This window comes from Heptranchias perlo, unplaced genomic scaffold (assembly GCF_035084215.1).
Source record: "Heptranchias perlo isolate sHepPer1 unplaced genomic scaffold, sHepPer1.hap1 HAP1_SCAFFOLD_1308, whole genome shotgun sequence".
In the NCBI taxonomy this organism is placed as follows: Eukaryota; Metazoa; Chordata; class Chondrichthyes; order Hexanchiformes; family Hexanchidae; genus Heptranchias; species Heptranchias perlo.
Window position 1 is genome coordinate 1 of NW_027138546.1, and position 24112 is coordinate 24112.

The window sequence follows — 24112 nt, forward strand, 5'->3', positions numbered from 1 at the left end:
TACGTGTGGAAGGATGTGAAGGCCTTAGAGAGGGCGCAGAAAAGATTTACTGGCATGGTACCAGGGACGAGGGACTTCAGTTACGTGGAGAGACTGGAGAAGCTGGGGTTTGTTCTCCTTCGAGCAGAGAAGGTTGAAAGGAGATTTGATAGGTGTTCAAAATCATGAAGGGTTTGGGTAGAGCAAATAAGGAGAAACTGTTCCCATTGGCGGAAGGGTCGAGAACCAGAGGACACAGATTTAAGGCGATTGGCAAAAGAACCAAAGGCGACATGAGGAAAAACTTTTTTACGCAGCGAGTTGTTATGATCTGGAATGCGCTGCCCGAGGGGGTGGAAGCAGATTCAATCGTGGCTTTCAAAAAGGAATTGGATAAATACTTGAAGGGAAACAACAGGGAAAGTGTGGGGGAGTGGGACTGACTGGATTGCTCTTACAAAGAGCCAGCTCGCGCTTGATGGGCCGAATGGCCTCCTTCTGTCCTGTAACCGTTCTATGACTCTAAATCAGTAAAGGGGAGGGGGGCAGAATCGTGCAATACTCTCCCCAATCTTTTATCTACCGACCCGCCCCCACTCAGGACTCATGGCCCGAGAGCAGTGGCCCATCGCCGCCACAGATCATGGGCTTTAACCCATAGCACTTTGCAGGACTCGGCTCAAGAGTGACGTTACCTGAAGCAGCAGCGCTGGGGCGGGGGGGAAGTGAGGGGAAAGAGAGTCAGCTCCAGCGACACTCACCCTGCAAATCAGCACCTTGTTGTTGTATTGATGCGAGTATCGGCAGCGGCCTCCAGCGAGGTGAGGGATATTGTCCTTCAGGTGGTTCATGCTGTTTTTACATCTTGCCCTTCAATAAAAGGAAGGTTTAGTAACGCTCCATTTTTAATTGACGTCAGCAAATGTTTGGTCTCTTTGGCCACTGGTTTAATGTGAGGTTCACACCGTGGGGGCAGCAGTGAGTCAGTAACGAGCTGGCCTGAATCTGGCCCCGTTTACATTGTGGAGTCAACCGAGAACCAGCGAGAGCACCGTGCCCCCCCCCGATACTCCATTATTCACGTACCTGGCTCCGTTGGTAGAGTCGTCCAGCTGGGCTCAGTCCTCCCTTTACCCAATGCTCTCACACTCTCTCGCTCTCACTCACTCACACACACACACACACACACGTGAGTGCTCTCTCTCACCCTCCGGGGGTCATTTTAAGCTTTTGCCGATGGTGTACAATGGACAATATCGAATTAGCCACTCACTGGACACCCGCTCGATTTCTCTTTCTATTGAAGTGAATACAAGGGAAATCGGCCAATCGTGGTGTATAACGGGTGGCCAATCGCGGTGCACGACCGGCCCCGCCAAACCGCGGTGCACGACCGGCTCGGCCAAACCGCGGTGTGTAACGGGCTGATGCCTCACGCAAGGCTTTGCCCTGTTGAATTCCGGCCGATAACCGAAGGGTGGAGAGCAGAGGTTCCACATAAAAAGACAGAAAGTTATTGATTCGTGATTCGTGCAAGTGTATCGCCGGCCTCGCGCGAGGGGGCGATGCTCACCCACAGCTGAGGCAGACGTCGGAACAGCTGAAGTATTCATCGGGAAAGAAGGAGCTGGTCGGGATTCGGTCGTCTGTTATCTCCCCATTGAATCTCATACTCAGGGCCTGCATCAAAACGGGAAACAATGAGTCTCTGAAAGCCAGAACTTGTACTCCTACAGCGACTCTCACAATCTCAAGACCTCCCAAAGCGCTTTTTTGAAGTGAAGTCACTGTTGTAATGTAGGAAATGCGGCAGCCAATTTGTGCACAGCAAGATCCCACAAACAGCAATGTGATAAATGACCAGTTAATCTGTTTTACTTTGGTGGTGTTGGTTGAGGGAGGAATATCGGCCGGGAATCCGGGGGGGGGGGGGCGGAGAACTCCCCTGCTCTTCCTCGAATAGTACTGCGGGATGTTTTACATGCACCTGAACAGGTCTCGGTTTAACGTCTCATCCGAAAGGCGGCACTGTCGACAGTGCAGCACTCCCTCAGTACTGCATTGAAGAGTCGGCCTGGATTATGTGTTCAGGTCCTGGAGTGGGACTTGAACCCACGACCTTTGGACTCAAGAGCGTCAAGAGGCTCATCCAAATCTTCCTCCCCAGATCATTATCCGTACACGTCGCCTTTTCACTTAGACACCTGGAATGAAACTGCACGGAAGGAGGCCATTCGGTCCATCGTGCCTGTGCCAGCTCTTTGAAAGGGCTGTCCAATTAGTCCCACTCCCCAAGTTTCTCCCCTGTAACCCTGCAAATTAGTCCTCTTCAAGAATTTCCTTTTGAAAGTTATTATTGAATCTGCTCCCACCGCCCTTTCAGGCAGCGCATTCCAGATCAGAACAACTCTCCGCGTAAAAAAAATTCTCCTCCTCTCCCCCTCTGGCTCTTTTGCCAATTATCTTAAATCTGTGTCCTCTGGTTACCGACCCTCCTGCCACTGGAAACAGTTTCTCCTTATTTACTCTATCAAAACCCCTCAATTTTGAACAGCCCTGCAAATCTCACCCCCGCCCCCCGCCGCCCGTCCCGTCCCATTTCGAGTATTTTGTTCAATTCCTTGACCGTTTCGGTTTGTCCCTCCCTGCCCTGCGTTACCTTCAGCGCACTGTACACAATGGCGGGTGGTCTCGGAGAGCGGGTGGAAGTGTTGCGTGCCCTTCTGCGCACCGCCTGCAAGAACCCGGAGAAGTCAGTGGGTGGGGCAATGGTCCTTGTTCCCACGTACTCCACAGAGTTGAAGGCCTCCGTGCTCAAACCAAGCTCGTGGAACCTCTTCTGGAGCAATCGCTCCGCACCGCCTGGAGCCCGGGAGTCTAGAAAGTTAGCACAGAAACTAAACTCTTTGTTGAGGTCACTCTGTACATCTCAGGGGGGGGAGGGAGGGTGGCGGAGCCTCATTGCCCACCCCCCCCGGGGGGCAGGGGAGGGGAAATAGCTTCCTGCTCCTGCTCGCGATGTGGTGAATTGGCCGGGGCGAAGACAGAATTCGAGATGGGCGTGATGCCCACTGCAGTTGAATTGCCTGCCAACACTCACCGGCCGGGGTCACGCGTGGAGAATGGCCACTTGGACTGGAGGTGCTCCCAGGACCGGACCCCAGCCCCTTCAGGAGAGGAGGGGAGCAAAGCAGAAGCTTTAAAAAAAGACACAAAATTGATGTTGGACTTTGATACCTCGTCCCCGTGACATCACAGGAGAGCCCACCACAGTAAACGTGACATCAGCAACAACTGGGAGTGGAGATTATTCTTCCGGTAATCGTTTCAGATCAGAGATAACATGGTCACTCGCTTTGAGGGGCACCCAGATTAAGTGGGCTTAAGACCCTGTCTCATCTGGTGAGTGCCCCAGATTGTCTGACCCTTCCCCCCAATGTCTTAGAACTGGAAACTCACCAGGCAAAAAAGTCAACTTGTGATCAGATTCTGAGGCAGTTATCCCCCCCCTACCCCCCCACTACTCCCTACCCCCCCACTCCCCCATACCCCCCCCCCACACACACATCCCACTGCCCCACCCACTCCCCCACTGCCCCACCCACTCCCCCACTGCCCCCTACCCCCCCACTACTCCCTACCCCCCCACTCCCCCATACCCCCCCCCCACACACACATCCCACTGCCCCACCCACTCCCCCACTGCCCCCTACCCCCCCACTCCCCCACTGCCCCCTACCCACCCACTCCCCCCACTCCCCCTATCCCCCCACTCCCCCTATCCCCCCACTGCCCCATACCCCCCCACTGCCCCATACCCCCCCACACACACCCCACTGCCCCACCCACTCCCCCACTGCCCCCTATCCCCCACACTGCCCCACTGCCCCCTACCCCCCCACTCCCCACCCCCACCCACACCCCCCATTTCCCCCTACCCCCACTCCCCATCCCCCCCACTCTCCCCTTTCCCCCACCCCTACTCCACTACCCCCTTACCCCACCCCCCACTCCCCCTACCCCCCCACACACCTCAACACCCCTCTCACCCCCATCACTCCCCCCTACACACCCTACCCCCACCCCACAAACCCCACCACCCCCCACAGTCCCACCACCCCCCCCCCCCAAACCCCATCTCGCACAGAGGTGAAAGGCCGGTGTCTAGCCCAGCGACCCCACCCCAACCCCAAACGGCAATCCCACTGCCCCAGTCTCACCGCTGCCCAGTAACTTCGTGTTCGAGGTCTCGTGAAAGATTACGACAGCCGGCCCGAGGCTGGAGAGCGGGACCTCCAGGCCGCAGCGATCGGACATGGCCCTCAGCTCGCCGGTGAAGTGCTTGAGGTAAGCCTGCGAGGCATTGCCCAGGAAGCGGAAGAGGTCGTTGTGCAGCCTCTCGGCCCGGGTACGGTAAATCACCACGTCGGAGACGGCCAGCACTTTCAGCAGCAGCCGCAGCCGCTGGCTCTGCTTGGCCGTGGCGCCCAGCAGGCCCTCGGTGTCCAGGACGATCAGGGAGAGCGAGGGGTCGAAGGCCGCCCACACCCCCACCGTGCAGGAATCCTGGGACTCCGAGGTGGGGAAAACCTCGCGGCCCTCGAAGAACGTGGCGTTTAAGGTGTGGGACTTGCCGTCGCCCGTGTTGCCAAAAATGGAAAGTACTTTGACAGCCTCCTCTCCGGTGGTCCCCAGTCGCTCCACAAAGCTGCCTTCATCCTCCACCTTTTGAACAAGAAGGCACGTTAACCCCCTTATCTCACATACACACTGCCGCCTTCATTAGTCAACCACCTCAACACCCTGACAACTTGTGCTTTTATCATAGTAAAACGCCCCGAGGAGCTTCTACAGGAGCAGGGTGGAGGCTGGTAATCGAGATGAGGAGAAATTTCTTCACTCGGAGGGTGGTGAACCTGTGGAATTCTCTACCACAGAAGGCTGTGGAGGCCAAGTCATTAAAGGAGATAGATATATTTCTTAATGCTAAAGGGATATGCGGGAACAGGGTATTGAGTTAGACGATCAGCCATGATCATTTTGAATGGCGGAGCAGGCCCGAAGGGCCGAATGGCCGACTCTTGCTCCTATTTTCTACGTTTCTTGCAATGATTGCCTCACCTCCTGGTCCTTGAAGCCTCTCCCCATCTCAACTCCCTCCAGGGCGGAGCAGCTCGCTCGATCAGCCCCCCCTCCACCCCACCGCCAATACGGGGCTCCATATCCATCCACCTCCCCCACCAATCTAGAGAACGCACTCCAGCCACTCAAAGTTATTTCGACGGCCTCCCCCTCCCTCGGTGACCTCAGCCACCAATGTCGTGGGAACTCTGTCCCCGCCAGGGTCCCCTCCAAGTCTCACGCCATCCCGACTTGGAGATATATCGGCCGTTCCTGGGTCAAAATCCTGGAACTCCCTGCCTAACAGCACTGTGGGAGAACCTTCACCACACGGACTGCAGCGGTTCAAGATGGCGGCTCACCACCACCTTCTCAAGGGGGAATTAGGGACGGGCAATAAACGTGACCTTTGCCAGCATGGCGTCATTTAATCACTGCCAATGTTGTGACCAGGATCTCAATAAAGGGGCAATAGTTGGTATTTTCAGACTGCGTCCATGTGAACTATGAGAAAAAAAACCAATGGCGGACTTCCAGCATCTGCAGTATTTTGCTGCTGCAATTCTACATCGTGTCCCATCCAAAGTCATGTCTCGAGGGAGCAGCTTTCGAGCAGTGTAACAGTAGGGCAGAGTACTGGTGGCAACTGTGACGGGAGCTACTGGAGATGCATTAAGAGAATCGGACAAGCAGTGTATCGCAGGTGAACGCAGGTTAAATTAACTGTGACTTTCCCAGTGTATTGCCACCAATTAAGTCCAGGAACAACACCCAAGAGTCACCTTGTCTTTGCTCCTGCACTTTATGACCAGCGGTGGCGTCCTGACCCATGGGATGGGCTTTCAATAATAAGAGAACCCAATGTAGAGCTTTCAAAAAGGGGGATTCCCCCAAAATGAAACATCTTACCAGGTAGTAAATGAGCCCAAAATCAGGGTGAGGTGTGGTCAGTATTACTAATGACGAGAGTCTGCACTTAGTGACTTACTTCATGCATGAAATGACTACATGACTGAAGCACAGGGTACGTCACCTGCACAGGTGTTAGCCCCATGTTACTAAAAATAAACAGAAGTGGTGTCACTGGCCGTATTTATTCTACTCTTGTCGATACATTATAAAAAGGACAAATCACACTTAATCCAGACCACGTTAATCTCGTGCGATACGTTGCTCGTGCGATGCTCTTAACTCAGGCTCTCAAACAGCCCCCCCACCGTAGCGATAGTTTATGTAGCAACAGAATTACATCCTAGTGTAATGTTTGAAAGATGCTCTTCTCCTGTGAAGCACCTTGGGACGTTTTACTACGTTAAAGGCCATACATAAATATCGTTACCCGCCTCCTCTAACTCACTCTTCCCCAGGGTTTGAGAGTTTCACAGGATACAGTAGGGACGATTTTCCTGTCCTCCCCAGCCGGGAAATGCTAATTCCCTAGACACAAAGGGGCGGAGTCATGTCACCCTAGGACTCCGCCCCTTTCACATAACCATGGGACCTCCCAGGCCCCCCGCGGGGTGGAAGGGGCCTGTGCCCTACAGTAGACCCAGGCTAAGGGTTGCATTGTTCATGATGGGGGGGGGAGGGGGCTGGTCCAGATCCTCCTGCCTCGTTGTCACATTCACTCGTTTGCAGGTCACTCGCTTTGAGGGGCGCCCAGATTAAGTGGGTCTTAGACCCTGCACTGATCCCCTCTCTTTTGGGAGATTAGCCAGGGGGAGGGGGCGCTGATGACCGGGGCCATTGCAGGCCTCCCAGACCTCTCTGTGGTGGACTTTCTCCCCCCCACTAAACGGTTAATTGTATGATTTATATCAATGAGTGATAATTGTATTCAGGTGCTGCGTATCGATTGGGGACTCTCTCGTATCCATTTATAGGAGGGAGCTTAGGTAGAGTGTGGCATGTTTAAGGGGAATAGAGGCTTGGAAGCAACTGAAGACCAGGCTCCAGTGTTCTATCCTTCACCACATGGCTATCCAATTTTAACATGAGACTCGTGGGGGTGGGGGTATGGCTTATTTGAAGCAACGCAAATGACCTGAACCCACAAATCCAGGCAGGGTTAAGTTAGGTCAAGTGCAGCACGCTTTATACAATTAATTACTTTTCAAGTGCAGTTACTGTTGTTCTGTAGGCATCTATAAAGAATGAAAGACTTGCATTTATATAGCACCTTTCATGACCTCAGGACGCCCCAAAGCGCTTTACAGCCAATGACATACTTTTGAAGTGTAGTCACTGTTGTAATGTTGGAAATGATGCAGCCAATTTGCGCACAGCAAGATCCCGCAAACAGCAATGTGATAATGACCAGACAATCTGTTTTAGTGATGTTGGTTGAGGGATAAATATTGGCCCCAGGACACTGGGGAGAACTCCCCTGCTCTTCTTGGAATAGTGGCCGTGGGATCTTTTACGTCCACCTGGGAGGGCAGACGGGGCCTCGGTTTAACGTCTCACCTCAAGACAGGCGAGAGTGCGACCACTGAGCCATGGCTGGCCCTTATAACAAACCCGTGCTGGCTGTCAATGATTAACCCGTGCATTTCCAAATGCCCATTAATTTTATCTTGAATTATGGATTCTAAGAGTTTGCTCCCAACTATAGTGACCCGGTTTATCCCCCTCTGGAACAGTATCTCAACATGTGGGGAAAACAGGCAACACAGAGTAGCATCCCACCATAGCAAAACAACGCAGAACGCTTAAAGAGACATTTCACAGTAAACAGAACTTCCCCTTTAAACAGCACAGTCCCTTTAACCGGACAACAATAAAGGCCAAGTCATCAAGACCAAAACCTCTTGCACAAACCAGCTGGATCGAAAGGCAGCGATCGCATTAACGGGGGTCGGGGATGTGCCGCCGCTTTGATAGAACGGGAGCCCAGGGTTTAGCAGTGCGGCTGTGGCCCGGAGGCCGGGGCCGGGGGCCGGGGGTGGGGGGAGATCCCCGCCCGCCCGCCCGCTCGCTCGGTGTAGCCAAGTTTCGAGTCAGCTGACGCGGCGCGGCCGGGAACTCACTCACTCACCCCCTCGATACAAAGTATCGATAGAGACAGAAACAAATTGTTACAATTGTAGCAGGGAAACCCCCCGGGTTGTTACATTCCCCGATCAATCCACAAACAGCGTCACCGTCTCTTTCATAAGGGCGATGTCGATTTCAGGTCATCCAGGAGGTAAGTTGCAGTGAAACCGACCAACGCTTCCCACAAAAGCTGGTCAATTCCACCCGCTGATTCGGTTTCATTAATTTACCTGTAAGATTTCATTCTCGTCCACCAGCAGAAAACTTTTGGTCCTTTCGCCCGTTTGATTGTTGATACTCAGTTCTCCCATTTCTTTCAATAGTGACGAGGACATTTTCTTTTTCATTTCAGTTGTGTGTGTGTGTGTGTTTTTTTTTGGCAACAAAGCCTTTTTTTTCAAATCATTTTCAAGCTCTCCCCATTTTGTCTCTTTCACGTACCTTCCCCCCCCATAAAGCCTCGCAGGCAGCTGCTTAATAATTCAATCCACACAACAGCTTCCTCCCCGCCGCTGTATTTTCACAAATACTGACTGTACTGTGCTGCACATGAAGGAAGCCGAGGGAAAAAAAAATCCCCAGCAAATCAGCCTGCCCCGGTGTGTCATATGACACAGGACACTACTGCCTATTTTATACTGGGTCACCCTCCGAGTTCAAACGCCTGAATAAACCCCACCAGGGAAGTCCCGCTGTGTAAATGCTTATTTACAGCCTGACCCAATAAGTTTGTAAACTCTGTTACATACATATATATTCTATGTATAATTTTAATGATGTCTATAAAAGGTTTGTGGGGAAAAAAGACTTGCATTTCTATAGCGCCTTTCACGACCTCAGGACGTCCTAAAGCACTTTACAGCCCATTAAGTACTTTTTGAAGTGTAGCCACTGTTGTGATGTAGGAAACGCGGCAGCCAAATTGCGCACAGCAAGATCCCACAAACAGCAATGTGATTATATCCAGATAGTCTGTTTTAGTGATGTTGGTTGAGGGATGAATATTGGCTCAGGACACCGGGGGGAGCTCCCTTGCTCTCCTTCGAAATAGTGGCCGTGGGATCTTTTACGTCCATCTGAGTGGGCAGACGGGGCCTCGGTTTAACGTCTCATCTGAAAGACGGCACCTCTGACAGTGCAGCGCTCCCTCAGTGCAGCGCTCCCTCAGTGCAGCCCCTCTGACAGTGCAGCGCTCCCTCAGTGCAGCCCCTCTGACAGTGCAGCACTCCCTCAGTACTGGCACTGGGAGCGTCGGCCTGGATTTTGTGCTCAAATCTCTGGAGTGCGGCTTGAACCCACGGCCTTCAGACTCAGACTGAAGTGTGACAAACTGAGCCAAGCTGAGGCTAGTTAGCTAACCTCAAGGAGCTCCCATTAGCACACTTGGAGGGGTGTCTAAGATATGGGTCTTGTCACCCTGCAGTTATCTCTCTCGAGTGTGTCGTGACAGGGACAGAGTGTGCAATCCATACCGGGCAAATAGAAAGTCTGATTTCTCATTTGCTTGGTTTGGAGAATCTTAAACACAGTGATAAATTTCCATACATGGGATACCTGACTGATCGAAAAATAGTTCCCCCTTTCACTCTCCTCTTCCCCAAATATTCCACAATTACCAACACTCATGCACCTCTCTCGCATGGCCAAAGGCCTAGAATTACCAGCTTTTGACAAAAAGAAAGGCTTGGATTTATATTGTGCTTTTCAGGGGGTTCCAAAGTACTTTACAGCCAATGAAGTACAGTCACTGTTGTAATGTAGGGAAATGCAGCAGCCAATTTGCACACAGCAAGATCCCACAAACAACAATGTGATTATATCCAGATAATCTGTTTTTAGTGATGTTGGTAGAAGGATAAATATTGGCCCAGGACACCGGGGAGAACATAAGAACATAAGAAATAGGAGCAGGAGTAGGCCAATCGGCCCCTCGAGCCTGCTCCGCCATTCAATAAGATCATGGCTGATCTGATCCCAACCACAAATCTAAAGAACACAAGAAGTAGGAGCAGGACCCGGCCACACAGCCCCTGGGCCCTCTCCGCCACCCACAGGGGATTGACCGATCCGAACTCCCCTGCTCTTCTTTGAACTAGCACCATGGGATCGTTTACATCCACCTGAGAGGACAGAAAGGTCCTCTGTTTAATCCAGCCAGTCCCACTCCCCCGGTAGCTCTGCAAATTTTTTCCTTTGAAATGCTTATCCAGTTCCCTTTTGAAGGCCATGATTGAATCTGCCTCCGCCACCCCCTCGGGCAGTGCATTCCAGATCCTAACCGCTCGCTGTGCGAAAACGTTTTTCCTCATGTCACCTTTGGTTCTTTTGCCACGTTTGCTTTACTCCTGGTGAAATCTCTTTCATCGCTACAATGTCCCCAGCTCATGATGAACAGCAGACTTGCAATTAAAAGGGGAGAAAAAACAAACTTCCAGAGGCTGGTTAAATAGATGGAAATTTCTGCACAGCCCATTCAAGAAGCCAGAGTGATGGGCGACCTCACAGCTCCCTCTGTGCGGTGCAATTATGAATGGCAAGCTGAGTCATTCCACCCCTGGGTGATTGACAGCTCCACTCCAAGAGAGAGTGAAGGTAGAGAGAGAGAGAGAGGGGACTACAACTCCCACCAGGCATCGCGGCCCCTCGGGAACTACAACTCCCAGCAGGCACTGGGATACCCCTTTTTCCCTCTCTTCCCCCCCCCTTCCACCCCAGGAGCGCAGGCGCAGGCGCAGACCCGCCCCTCCGCACAGGTGACGTCGCTCCCCAGGCACCAGGGCGCCTGTGATTGGCCGCTTTCTGGCCGCAGCCCTGTTCCATATTCTGAATGGTCAAAATGTAATGCTAAAACCACAATTGTGATCTACAGTATTTTATTGTATCAAAATGGCGACAGTCATTCAGAATCCTTTAAAATCGTGAGTATCTGCAATATTTCTGCGTTGCATTTGCAATTTGCCCTGATCTTTGTTACATTTGGCAGTTCTTTAAAAACTTGCATGCAATATATGCTTTATAATTAATATATGCCAAGTGCATTGCACTCAATAATTTTCTGCACCCCTGTAATAATGTGATGGTGGAGCATTTTGCTGGCTGCAATTTTTTTTTTCATTTTTGCAACAACATTTTTTTTTTGTTAATTTTTTTTTTCTTTGACAGTTTCATTTTTTTTTGGGGGGGGGGGGGGCTGGATTTCCCCCCTCCTCCTGAAAACTCTTTTTGATGCAGAGTGCCTCCTCACCTTAAAGGTGCCTGGTGGCGTGGAGTATATTGTAAGCCCTGTGTATATATGTGTGGTGGTGGTGTTACTGTGTTAGTTAATGGGCTGTTGATCAGGGCTCAGCGGCAGCAATCCGCTCGCCTTTAATGAGAGGAGGAGGTGGGGGGGGGGGGACTGCAGTGACCAGCGGCGCGGCAGCGCCACCCGGGGGTAGACGTTGGGAACTGCAGGGCAATTAAAGGCGGTGGAGCCGGCGGCAATAAAACGCTCAGCCGACAGAAAATTATTCCCCCCCCCCCCTCCTAAATAAGCTTGTTATAGAGGGGACTGCCATTTTTTGCACCTCGAATGCCTTCTTTTTTTTTTTTTGCAGCCTTGCAATTGTGAAGATCTGTTGTGCCAAAAGTTAATTGAAAAAATCCAAGCAGGTCCAAGGTTCCCATCCCCAGCCTGTGCTGAGCTAATTGGTCTCAGCCAAAGGTTCCAGAAGGGCCCCTAGGATCGACTGAGCCTTCTCCTGGTCACCTATCGAGCGGGCTCTGTTGCAAAGTGCTTGTGGGTGCTGTGGACTTCAGGCGAGGGCGGAATACAGCTCGGCTGCGCTGCCCTCTTAGCCGAATAGCCCGACAACAGTCGGTGCCCAGGTTCACTGGAGGCGAGTGTCTCCCGTGGAACCTCATGCCAGCAGGAGTTCACGCCTACAAGAAGAGGAGGGGGGGGGGAAGAGGGGGAGGAGAGAGAAAAGAAATGGCCTGAAAATAGATTCAGCAGCACTTTGCAGAGACTGGATTTAAAAACAAGAGCTCAAGATCAGAGTAAACCCTTGGCACCAGGGATAAGAGAGGGGGAGGGGGTGCTGTAGTGTGTTTGGGGAGGGGGGCTGTATTGCGTTTGGGGGGCTGTATTGTGTTTGGGGAGGGGGGCTGTATTGCGTTTGGGGGGTGTATTGTGGTTGGGGTGGGGGGGTGTATTGTTTTTGGGGAGGGGGTTGTACTGTGGGTGGGGGGTGTATTGTTTTTGGGGAGGGGGGTGTATTGTTTTTGGGGAGGGGGGTGTATTGTTTTTGGGGAGGGGGGTGTATTGTTTTTGGGGAGGGGGGTGTATTGTTTTTGGGGAGGGGGGTGTATTGTTTTTGGGGAGGGGGGTGTACTGTGGGTGGGGAGGGGGTTGTATTGTGTTTGGGGGGGGTTGTGGCTGATGTTGCCAAAGAGCATTTTACATCTGCGTAACTGAGCAAGCCGAGGGCTAATAGGACTCCCAGCCGGGAGGAGATCCTACGTTGAAATTTGGCCAAGTGCCTAGGAATGATTTTTTGTTCGGTGATGTTTAAATGCCTGACATCTGTGAAACCCTGTGTCAGTTACTTTACCCTGAAGGGAAGCCCTTCAGGGTGTGATCGTCATTTGGAGGGAGGGGGAGAGCTGTGGAGAGGGGGGGAAAGGAGAAAGATGGAGTCACCTGAGGCAGCCTGAGGGCTGTATAGATAATTAGGGCTGTCCCAGATACCACAGGAATTCCTGAGTGCACAGGAAAGCCCTGCTTAAAATTTGTTCGGTGCAAGGAAACCCCCTTCCCGGGACCCCCTCCCTCCCAGGGAACCCTGCTCCTCTCCTCCCTGATCCTCCCGAGTCCAGCTCAGCTCTCCCTCAGTTGGCAGGAGCACTGCAGCCTGTCAGGGAAATGCTGGTGTTCTTCAGAATAAATTGACTGCGAATAAAAACTAATGGGAAACAGGCAGCAGGCATTTATGATTTAGTAAAAATAGCCCCACAATTAAAGTGTTTCCAGGCTGCGTTTGGAGTTTAACAGTACACAGGCTGATGTTAGTGTTTCCAAGCTGCGTTTGGAGTTTAACAGTACACAGGCTGATGTTACAGCGTTTCCAGGCTGCGTTTGGAGTTTAACAGTACACAGGCTGATGTTAGTGTTTCCAGGCTGCGTTTGGAGTTTAACAGTACACAGGCTGATGTTACAGCGTTTCCAGGCTGCGTTTGGAGTTTAACAGTACACAGGCTGATGTTACAGCGTTTCTAGGTTGCGTTTGGAGTTTAACAGTACACAGGCTGATGTTACAGTGTTTCTAGGCTGCGCTCGGTGTTTAACAATACACAGGCTGATGTTAAAACTGTACAGGAGTATTTTGGTGATTGTTGGATCAGGAGCTGGGGGCCTAGATAATCATAGAATAGAATCATAGAAAGTTACGGCACAGAAGGAGGCCATTCGGCCCACCGTGTCCATGCTGGCCGAAAAAGAGCCATCCAGCCTAAACGTTCTATGCAGCACTTGGTCCGTAGCCCTGGAGGTTGTACTTACCTCTAGTGTTTCCCTTTAATATCATCCTAACATCAAACAAAATGAATTCTCGGATATGGCCTGAAAGTTGGTTCACACGGAACACAGAGGAAATGTTGTTTTTAACTTTTCACCTTTTTTAATAAAAATTTGTGGAATTTTTTTTAAATTGAAAGAAATGCAGGTACAGGCTGGAATCTGGTTGCCTGACGTCTATTGATTTATTAAGACAGTTTTTTCTCCCTCCTGTCTTAAGGCGTTAGCAAACTTGCAGGGGTGGATCTTTACAGGAGACACTCAGCAGGTCAGCGACTGTCTGTGGAGAGGGGAGAGTTGGGGTTAATGTTTCAGGCCGATGACCTCTCACTGGGTTTTTTTTGTTTTGGTTGGGTTATGACGAAAGGTCATCGACCTGAAATGTTAACCCTGACCATCCCTCTCTCCGCAGATGCTGCCTGATGTGCTGAGTGTTTCCAGGTTTTTATTCCAGCACCTGCGGTATTTTTGCTTTCGTTGTCTTGCAGTTCTACAGCGGCCAGTTGCCTTTTGTTATTTAAACGTGGAGTTTGCGGAGAAGGAGGAGGAATTTCAGACGTCTATTTTAAATAAACCAAAGGGGTGACTGCGTTCCCTCAGTGTCATTAACAGAAAGGCAACAGCACGATTATCCTCTCTAACTGAGGAGACACCATTAATATAAACTAAAATAAACTTGCCTGCTCCAGAGACTTGAGCACAGAATCTACTCCCAGTGCAGTGCTGAGGGAGTGCTGCACTGTCGTTAAACCGAGGCTCTGTCTGCCCTCTCGGGTGGATGTAAAAGATCCCACGGCCACTATTCTGAAGAAGAGCAGGGGAGTTCTCCCTGGTGTCCTGGGCCAATATTTATCCCTCAACCAACACCTAAAAAACAGATTATCTGGTCATTATCACATTGCTGTTCGTGGGAGCTTGCTGTGCGCAAATTGGCTGCCGCATTTCCTACATTATAACAGTGACTACACTTCAAAAGTACTTCTTTGGCTGTAAAGCGCTTTGGGACGTCCTGAGGTTGTGAAAGGTGCTATATAAATGCAGGTTTTTCTTTTTGTTTTGGCATTTCCTTCTTTTTGGACCTTGACTGCCTCCTCTTGAAGCAGTGGGGACTCGCTCCAATTTGCACTGGGACAACGGTGCAGGTGCCTCTGATACACTCGTAGGTGTGTGGGCCCCCCCTCAGGATTATGGAAATGACTCTGTCCCTGCGATCTGGGCCAGGTGTTTCACGTCTTAGCCTCCGGTGGGGGGGGGGGGGGGGGGGGGCAGGGGCCACGCTCCGTCACACATTCAGCTGGCGGAGGAGTGACCCTGGAGTTTCGGGCCCTTTTTCCGACCGAGTGCTCCCAGGAGGAGCCTCCCCCACCGGGTGCACACTTCTTGAACTTGTCAAGTGATTCCCTTTAGCGTCTGGTTCACGTAGAATAGAAGCATACAGCACAGAAGGAGGCCATTTGGCCCATCGTGTCTGTGCCGGCTCTTTGAAAGAGCTGTCCAATTAGTCCCACATCTTAGAAAGTCACAGAGAGCTGGAAATAAGAACAGGGAATGCTGGGAGCACGCGGAATGTCCGACAGTATCTGTGGAAGGGGAAAGACAAGTTTAGGTTTGGGACATTGGTGCTTTATCTGAACAGTCCTGTCTTCTGTCTTACACATAGAATCATAAAGCACAGGAGGAGGCCATTCGGCCCATCGTGCCTGTTCCGGCTCTTTGAAAAAGCTATCCAATTAATCCCACTCCCCCTGCCCTGCGAATTTTTCCTTTTCAAGTATTTATTCGATTCCCTTTTGAAAGTTACTATTGAATCTGCTTCCACCGCCCTTTTCAGGCAGACGGGGGCCTCAGTTTAACGTCTCACCCACGGAGGGATTTGAAAGCAAGGGTGAGGATTTTAGAATTGATGTGTTGGCGGACCAGCTCTCACCACGCACTGACGGACCAGCTGCGCATCCGTAGCTTTCGTCTTGTTCTTTTTTTATATCTCGGCTGAAACAATCCGACTGGCCGGAGGGAAGAGGCCAGTGAGTGCCCTGACTCCCGCCGCCCATGGTGGCAAAGCCTCTGATTAGCCTGGCACAGTGTTGCCTGGGCAGTAGGCACAAGTCTGCCACCGGGATTCAGCTGGAAGTACTTCACACAGATGGTGCCCACTCGTTGAGCTGTTGCCTGGTTTTTTTTTTTGCTACAACCCCCCTGCTGATATACTAGACACGAGCACATTCCTCTCGAGCTCAGTGGGCCAATTTTACACTCAATTCAAACCTGCTGCTCAGTGATTTTAGTACCCTGGGTCACTTAAACAGCTTCTAACACAGCAGTCGGGAGTCTGTGCAGGGATCGCTCGCTCTGTATGTTTAATATCAGAGCCCCTGTAAAGTGGACCATTTTACTTTCTGTGCATTTTGTTACAGTTAACCCTTCCCTGCCCCGGTCACCTCTGACTCTCGCTGTTCGCTGAGTGCTGACAATTGGCTCCCGGTCTGCCAACGCCAATTTAAAATTCTCATCCTTGTTTTCAAACCCTTCCAAGGCCTCGCCCCCCCACCCCCCATCTCCGTAACCTCTTCCAGACCTACAACCCTCTGAGATCTCTGCGCTCCTCCAATTCTGGCCTCTTGCGCATCCCTGATTTTCATCGCTCCACCATTGGCGGCCGTGCCTTCAGCTGCCTGGGCCCTAAGCTCTGGAATTCCCTCCCTAAACCTCTCCGCCTCTCTCTCCTCCTTTAAGACGCTCCTTAAAACTTACCTCTTTGTCCAAGCTTTTGGTCACCTGTCCTAATATCTGCTTATGTGGCTCGGTGTCAAATTTTTGTCTGATAATCGCTCCTGTGAAGCTCCTTGGGACGTTTTACTACGTTAAAGGCGCTATATAAATGCAAGTTACTGTTGTTGCAGAAATATAAACAGAAAATGCTGGAAACACCCAGCAGGACAGGCAGCATCTGCGGAGAGAGAAACAGAGTTCACATTTCAGGTGATGACGAAAGGACATCGACCTGAAACATTAACCCTCCCTTCCCCTCTCCGTAGATGCTGCCTGACCCACTGAGTGTTACCAGCATTTTCTGCTTTCATTTCAGCCTGTTCCGCCATTCAGTGAGATCATGGCTGATCTGTATCCTAACTCCATTTACCCGCCTTGGCTCCATATCCCTTAATACCCTTGGCCGGCAGAAACCTATCGATCTCAGATTTTAAATTATTAATTGAGCGAGCATCTACTGCTTTTTGTGGGAGAGAGTCCCAAACTTCTACCACCCTTTGTGTGAAGAAGTGTTTCCTGACTTCTCTCCTGAATGGCCTGGCTCTGATTTTAAGGTTATGTCCCCTTGTCCTAGACTCTTCCCCACCAGTGGAAAAGGTTTCTCTCTATCCACCCTATCAATTCCTTTCAAAATCCTAAAAGTCTCAATCAAATCACCCCTTAAACTTCTACATTGCTGGGACTACAGCCCTAGTTTATATAATCTCTCTATTTCTGCGACAAGCAGATGGTGTAAATACTTTTAGAGGAGAATGAAATTGTTGCTTGAAGAGCGGAATATTAAAGGGCGGGGGAGGTGAGCAGGAGTGTGGGATTAGACTAAATGGCTCATGTGGAGAATAAACGCCAGCACAGACTGTTCTGGAACATTCTATCATTGTGTGTGATAAGACGCTACAAAAATATACGTTCTCTCTTGTTCAAACTATCTTGAATATTTGATTGCCTGGTGTAAGACTTGATGGGTCAAAGGTCGTGGTCTGATTTCTGTTGGCCGCTTTGTAGATTATGAAAAAAAAAATCATCGAAAACCTTTCATAATTAAAAATCTCAGTATCAAAAGGAAGAGAAAAAGGAGGTTTTTATTTTAACCGAACAGACCTCTGGGTGAAATTCCCTCTTCTGACCAAAAAAATAATCCCCCCGTCCCCGCTGGAAAAATGCCCTTTTTTTTTTCTCTGTAATTAATGACTCAGTAACAACGTTTCAATTCCAAGAAATCACATTCTTGATGAGATCTTCATCCAAATGTCCAAACACGAGTGTTTTCCAGCAGGAATCACTGGATAGTGAGGAGAAACCCTGTCTGGTTTCTCTCTTCCCCCTCACCCAGGCTCATTGAACGGGCTTGCCAACTCTGGTTGCCTGTATTCCTGGAGGTTTCATCACATGACCGCTCCGCGCCCCGCCCACCCCGCGCTCCCGCCATTGGTCGCCCGACACGTCCATCCTCGCGGTGGCCCGCCTTCCCACGTCCAATTGGAAAGCGAACAGACTCTTCGTTAACCGATTGGATGATTCTTGACTGTCAGTCAAACAGCCTTTTTTTCCCCCCCCCCACCCCGTCTCCAATATTTTTCGTAACTAATAAGCGAAAGTGTTCAAAGAAAATTTTAAAAAGCCCACCATTTGTTTAACGACCTGACGATTTTTCTCCCGGGTTTTTGCTCGCAGCAGTGTCCTGGAGATCAGTCTTCAATTCCTGGAGACTCCAGGACAATCCTGGAGGGTTGGCAACCCCTAACCCAAGCACCTGACATGACCCAGGGGCACTGAGTCCAGATGCAATTGCCTCAGTTACCACCCTGGTGCAGAGATCGGTGTACACGCCCCAGCCCAGAGCCGAAACTTCGACCTACTTGGCTCTGGACAACTGGGGTTTGGGAAACTGTCCCATCCCCTCCACCCTGATGAACATAAAGGAGAAACACGCAGATTTTATTTGATGTGGCCGCATTTATTGCCCACCCCCTAGTTGCCCGGAGAAGGTGGACCTTCTCCACGACTCGCTGAGGTCCCTGCAGTGATGGATCTCCCACGGTGGTTTCTGGTCGGGGGTTCCAGGATTTTGACCCAGCGACGATGAAGGAACGGCCGATTTGCGTCCAAGTCAGGGTGGGGTGTGAGTTGGAGGGGAGCTCGGAGGTGATGCTGTTCCCAAAGCAGCTCTCAGACGCATCTTACGTTAATGCTGCCCCAAGCCTGCTCTGATCTGGGCTGGTGAGAGGGTCAAGAGACTCCCAGTCTAATCTACTATGGTATTGATTTCTTGGTTGATTAATAAAATATGGGAATACATTAAAAGCATCATAAAGCACTGCTTCTGGTTAAATGTGCTCCGTGAAGTCAGTATCACTATGCAGCAGTCATTATATGTCGCCCAGACAGCCCATAAATTCAGTGCCTAATAGAACATTCTGGCATTTGTTTTGTTATTGCGATGATGTCACTAGTCTTCTGCAGGAGAGGAGCTGAACGACCCAGTGTGTGATTGTGTGTGTGTGTGTGTGTGTCTGTGTGTGTGTGTGTGATTGTGTGTGTGTGTGATTGTGTGTGTGTGTGATTGTGTGTGTGTGTGATTGTGTGTCTGTGTGTGTGTGATTGTGTGTGTGTGTCTGTGTGATTGTGTGTGTGTCTGTATCTGTATGTGTGTGTGTGTGTGTGATTGTGTGTGTGTGTGTGTGTGTGTCTGTGTGATTGTGTGTGTGTCTGTATCTGTATCTGTATGTGTAATTGTGTATCTGTGTCTGTGTGTGTGTGATTGTGTGTGTGTGTGATTGTGTGTGATTGTGTGTGTGTGTGTGTGATTGTGTGTGTGTCTGTATCTGTATGTGTAATTGTGTATCTGTGTGTGTAATTGTGTGTGATTGTGTGTGTGTGTGTGTGATTGTGTGTGTGTGTCTGTGTGATTGTGTGTGTGTGTCTGTGTGATTGTGTGTGTCTGTGTGATTGTGTGTGTCTGTGTGATTGTGTGTGTCTGTGTGATTGTGTGTGTCTGTGTGTCTGTGTGTGTGTGTGTCTGTGTGATTGTGTGTGTGTCTGTATCTGTATCTGTGTGTGTGTGATTGTGTGTGTGTGTGTGTCTGTATGTGTAATTGTGTATGTATGTGTCTGTATGTATGATTGATTGTGTGTGTGCGTGTGTGTGTATGATTGATTGATTGATTGATTGATTGTGTGTGTGCGCACGCACAAAGTGGGGTTGCCAATCCTCCAGGATTGTCCTGGAGTCTCCAGGAATCAAAGATTAATCTCCTGGAACTGCTGCGAGCAACTCAGGGAAAAAATCTTAGGGGCATAAAAAGAATAGTTTTATTTACTCATTATAAAAATATTGGAGGGGGGGTGGCTGTCTGACTGGGCGGGACAGTTGGGAGGTGGAAGGTCATGTGATGAAACCTCCAGGAATACGTCCAACCAGAGTTGGCAACCCGAGCGCCAAGCCTTGGACGAAGGCCACAGCCTCTTGTCTAGCTCAGTGACCGGGCCGTTTATCATTCCCTTGTACTTCTCCCCTCCCTCTCCTCGGACCGGTCGTTTTGGACACTGGCACCAGGGGCACCCGGCCGCCCCTCCCAAGCTGCCATTGTCCGCGCTTGATCCTAGAGAGTGAGTGCTGGCCGGCTATTCAACCGTGGGACTGTGACGGCCGAGCTGGCTCCTGCCCTCCCCCCCGGACGTTTGCCCCCAGCACGGGTCACTAGATGGCGATTAGCAACGGGCAACCTGGCTGATTGGTCTTCTTTCCAAGCCTAACCCTGGGGTACTGAGGCCAATGACAGAACATTACAACAGTGACCACACTTCAAAATCTCTTCATTGGCTGTACAGCGCTTCGGGACGTGCTGAGGTTGTGAAAGGCGCTATATAAATGCAGGTTCTTTCTTACTTACGCTACCCATTGAGATCTGTTAACTCCACGCCGGAGGGAGATTGTACCTGAGACCTTCCTGGGCCTGCTTGGCTCAGTAATTCACTGCCTCAACCAGCCGAGCCATCAGGGGAGCCTCGGGGCATGTTGCTCGATTTGTTGATTTAGAATTCAGCGATGAGCAGAATCATCTGGCTCAAGCTAACACAGCAGTGATGGTGTGACTGAGAAATTAGCACAAGCTGCAGTAAGCAAAAGTGAGGTAATTATATGACAGGAGGTTAAAGGCATCGCTCCTTAAAGGAGCTGGTTGTGTGACGGTGGGACAAGAAAAGACTTACAATATAAGAACATAAGAACATAAGAACATAAGAAATTGGAGCAGGAGTAGGCCAATCGGCCCCTCGAGCCTGCTCCGCCATTCAATAAGATCATGGCTGATCTGATCCCAACCACAAATCTAAAGAACACAAGAAGTCGGAGCAGGACCCGGCCACATAGCCCCTGGGCCCTCTCCGCCACCCACAGGGCATTGACCGATCCGAACTCAGCTTCATGTCCAATTTCCTGCCCGCTCCCCATAACCCCTAATTCCCTTTACTTCTAGGAAACTGTCTATTTCTGTTTTAAATTTATCTAATGATGTAGCTTCCACAGCTTCCTGGGGCAGCAAATTCCACAGACCTACTACCCTCTGAGTGAAGAAGTTTCTCCTCATCTCAGTTTTGAAAGAGCAGCCCCTTATTCTAAGATTATGCCCCCTAGTTCTAGTTTCACCCATCTTTGGGAACATCCTTACTGCATCCACCCGATCAAGACCCTTCACAATCTTATATGTTTCAATAAGATCGCCTCTCATTCTTCTGAACTCCAATGAGTAGAGTCCCAATCTACTCAACCTCTCCTCATATGTCCGCCCCCTCATCCCCGGGATTAACCGAGTGAACCTTCTTTGTACTGCCTCGAGAGCAAGTATGTCTTTTCTTAAGTATGGAGACCAAAACTGTATGCAGTATTCCAGGTGCGGTCTCACCAATACCTTATATAACTGCAGCAATACCTCCTTGTTTTTATATTCTATCCCCCTAGCAATAAAAGCCAACATTCCGTTGGCTTTCTTGATCACCTGCTGCACCTGCATACCAACTTTTTGATTTTCTTGCACTAGGACCCCCAGATCCCTTTGTACTGCAGTACTTTCCAGTCTCTCGCCATTAAGAAAATAACTTGCTCTCTGATTTTTCCTGCCCTATCACATCTCTCAAAACATCTCACAACCCCGTCACATGCAATGAATTACTTTGAAGTGAGATGGTCGCTGTGATCGAGGCCAGTTTAATGTTCTGCACCCTCTCCACTAATTTGCCCCATTCCTTCCCAGCATGTCGCTCCACACAACACTGATATTCCTGCCTTTCCTTGGGATTCACCGTGGGGGGAATGGGGATGGGGTGGGATTGTGTTGGAGTTGGGTTTTGGCCATGTTGGGAATGGGGATGGGGTGGGATTGTGTTGGAGTTGGGTTTTGGCCATGTCAGGAATGGGGATGGGGTGGGATTGTGTTGGAGTTGGGTGTTGGCCATGTTGGGAATGGGGATGGGGTGGGATTGTGTTGGAGTTGGGTGTTGGCCATGTTGGGAATGGGGATGGGGTGGGATTGTGTTGGAGTTGGGTTTTGGCCATTTGGGGAATGGGGATGGGGTGGGATTGTGTTGGAGTTGGGTTTTGGCCATTTGGGGAATGGGGATGGGGTGGGATTGTGTTGGAGTTGGGTTTTGGCCATTTGGGGAATGGGGATGGGGTGGGATTGTGTTGGAGTTGGGTTTTGGCCATGTCGGGAATGGGGATGGGGTGGGATTGTGTTGGAGTTGGGTTTTGGCCATGTCGGGAATGGGGATGGGGTGGGATTGTGTTGGAGTTGGGTTTTGGCCATTTGGGGAATGGGGATGGGGTGGGATTGTGTTGGAGTTGGGTTTTGGCCATGTCGGGAATGGGGATGGGGTGGGATTGGGCTGACTCAGAAGGTACAATCTTTGGATTGAGTTATGTTAGTAGCTCTCAGATGGGGCAGCGGTAGGGCTGCTACAATTGCCCTCAGTATCCCCAGTCCGGGGAGGGTAGACTTGCCATCAGGGTTGACCCCTGCTTGTTAAGGGATGGAGGAATCGCTGCCGCCAGTACATGTAACGACCACTGACCACTCTTCAATGCCGACACGCACAGCGGCTAAGGCAATCCTTCCCTCCTCCTCCTCCTTCTCCCTGCCCTCGTCCACTCCCCTCACTCAACCTCCTCGCCCTCCCTCACCCCACTCCCTCCCCTCCTCCCCTCCCTTCCCTCACTCCCACTCCCTGCCCTACCCCTCCCCTGCTCCTCCCCTCCCTGTACCCTCCTCCCGGCCTTCCCCTCCCTCGCCCCCTCCCCTCCTGCCGCCCTTTCCCTCCCCGCCCTCTCCCACGCCCCTTCCCCCATTCCCCCTCCTCCTCCCCATTCCCCCTCCTCCTCCCCATTCCCCCTCACCCCTTCTCCCCACCCCCCCCCACCGCAGTCTGTGGCCACGTTTAGATATTTGTATGAAATCTGTGTTACTGTTAACGCCTTTTTCTGTCTGCATTTCGATTGAATTGCTAAGTGAAAGATTACATGGGCTGCGGTTTAAAAAAAAGCCTTTCCAAGATGGTTATCTTGTAACCTCGACCCGACGCAAGTCCAGGCCCAAAACTATTTGGCACAACCTCGTCTCTGTTTATCAGGGTTCAGCTGTGTGCAGAATAATTAAGACAAATTTTTACGAACCAATTCTCTTTAAATATTTTAACCGTCTGTACATCTGTGCTGCACATGTGCAGTAATGTGGAGCCATTTTAAGCTATAAGATACAGAGAAGGTAAAATGTCTGACCTGAAATGATGAAGAATTGCTGTAGAATCTACAACAACTTGCATTTATATCGCGCCCTTAACATAGTAAAACGTCCCGAGGCTCTTCACAGGAGCGTAAATCAGACAGAAGTTTGACACTGAACCACATAACGAGATATTAGGACAGGTGACCAAAAGCTTGGTCAATGAGGTAGGTTTTAAGGAGCACCTTAGAGGAGGAGAGAGAGGCGGAGAGGTTCAGGGAGGGAATTCCAGAGCTTAGGGCCCAGGCAGCTGAAGGCACGGCCGCCGATGGTGGAGCGATTAAAATCAGGGATGTGCAAGAGGCCAGAATTGGAGGAGCGCAGAGATCTCGGAGGGTTGTAGGACTGGAGGAGGTCACAGAGATAGGGAGGGGGCGAGGGATTTGAACTCACAGGATGATCATTTTAAATTTGACGTGTTGCCGGACCGGGAGCCAGTGTAGGTCAGCGAGCCCAGGGTGGGCGTGACCAGAGTGTGGATCGCGCTCCTTACAGCTTGGCTCGGTTGGTAGGACTCTCCCTCCCAAGTCGGAAGATTTCTGGGTTCAAGCCCCTCGCGAGGGCCTGAGTCCAAAGTCCAGCTTGACACTTCAGTGCCACATCGGGGGAGCGAGTGCTGCACAGTCTTCCAGATGAGATGTTAAAATCACGCCTGCCTCTTGTAATGATTCAGGTGAATGTTAAAGACTCCACGGCTCCATTCAGAGAGCAGGGAGCTCTCCCGGTGACCTGGCCAACATTCGATCCTCAGCCAACACCAGCAGAAAAAAAAAACCCTGTCTGGTCCATTATCTCATTGCTGTTTGTGGGATCTTGCTGTGCGTGTTAGCGATGCCGTGTTCACCTGCACAAGAACCATCGCTGCACGTCAGCGTAA

At 50.7% G+C, this 24112-nt stretch overlaps 2 protein-coding genes across 2 annotated transcripts in view; one reads left to right on the plus strand and one right to left on the minus strand.

Annotated features, from left to right (window-relative positions):
* Positions 1–674: 674 nt before the first annotated feature.
* LOC137308423 (zinc finger FYVE domain-containing protein 1-like) lies at positions 675–8734 on the minus strand (the record flags this gene model as incomplete). Its single annotated transcript, XM_067977152.1, has 5 exons — positions 8367–8734; positions 4200–4704; positions 2639–2856; positions 1553–1659; positions 675–849 (listed from the first exon to the last, which is right to left on the minus strand). Coding segments are annotated over exons 1-5 (1122 nt in total), but the record flags the coding sequence as incomplete, so codon positions are not given.
* A 2245-nt stretch (positions 8735–10979) lies between these two features.
* Positions 10980–24112, plus strand: part of LOC137308424 (zinc finger protein neuro-d4-like) — a gene marked incomplete at its 3' end in the record, with an annotated part of 29459 nt that continues 16326 nt past the window's right edge. The window contains exon 1 of the mRNA XM_067977153.1: positions 10980–11054. Coding sequence (XP_067833254.1) covers positions 11023–11054 — 32 coding nt within the window. The remainder of the gene's footprint in view (positions 11055–24112) is intronic.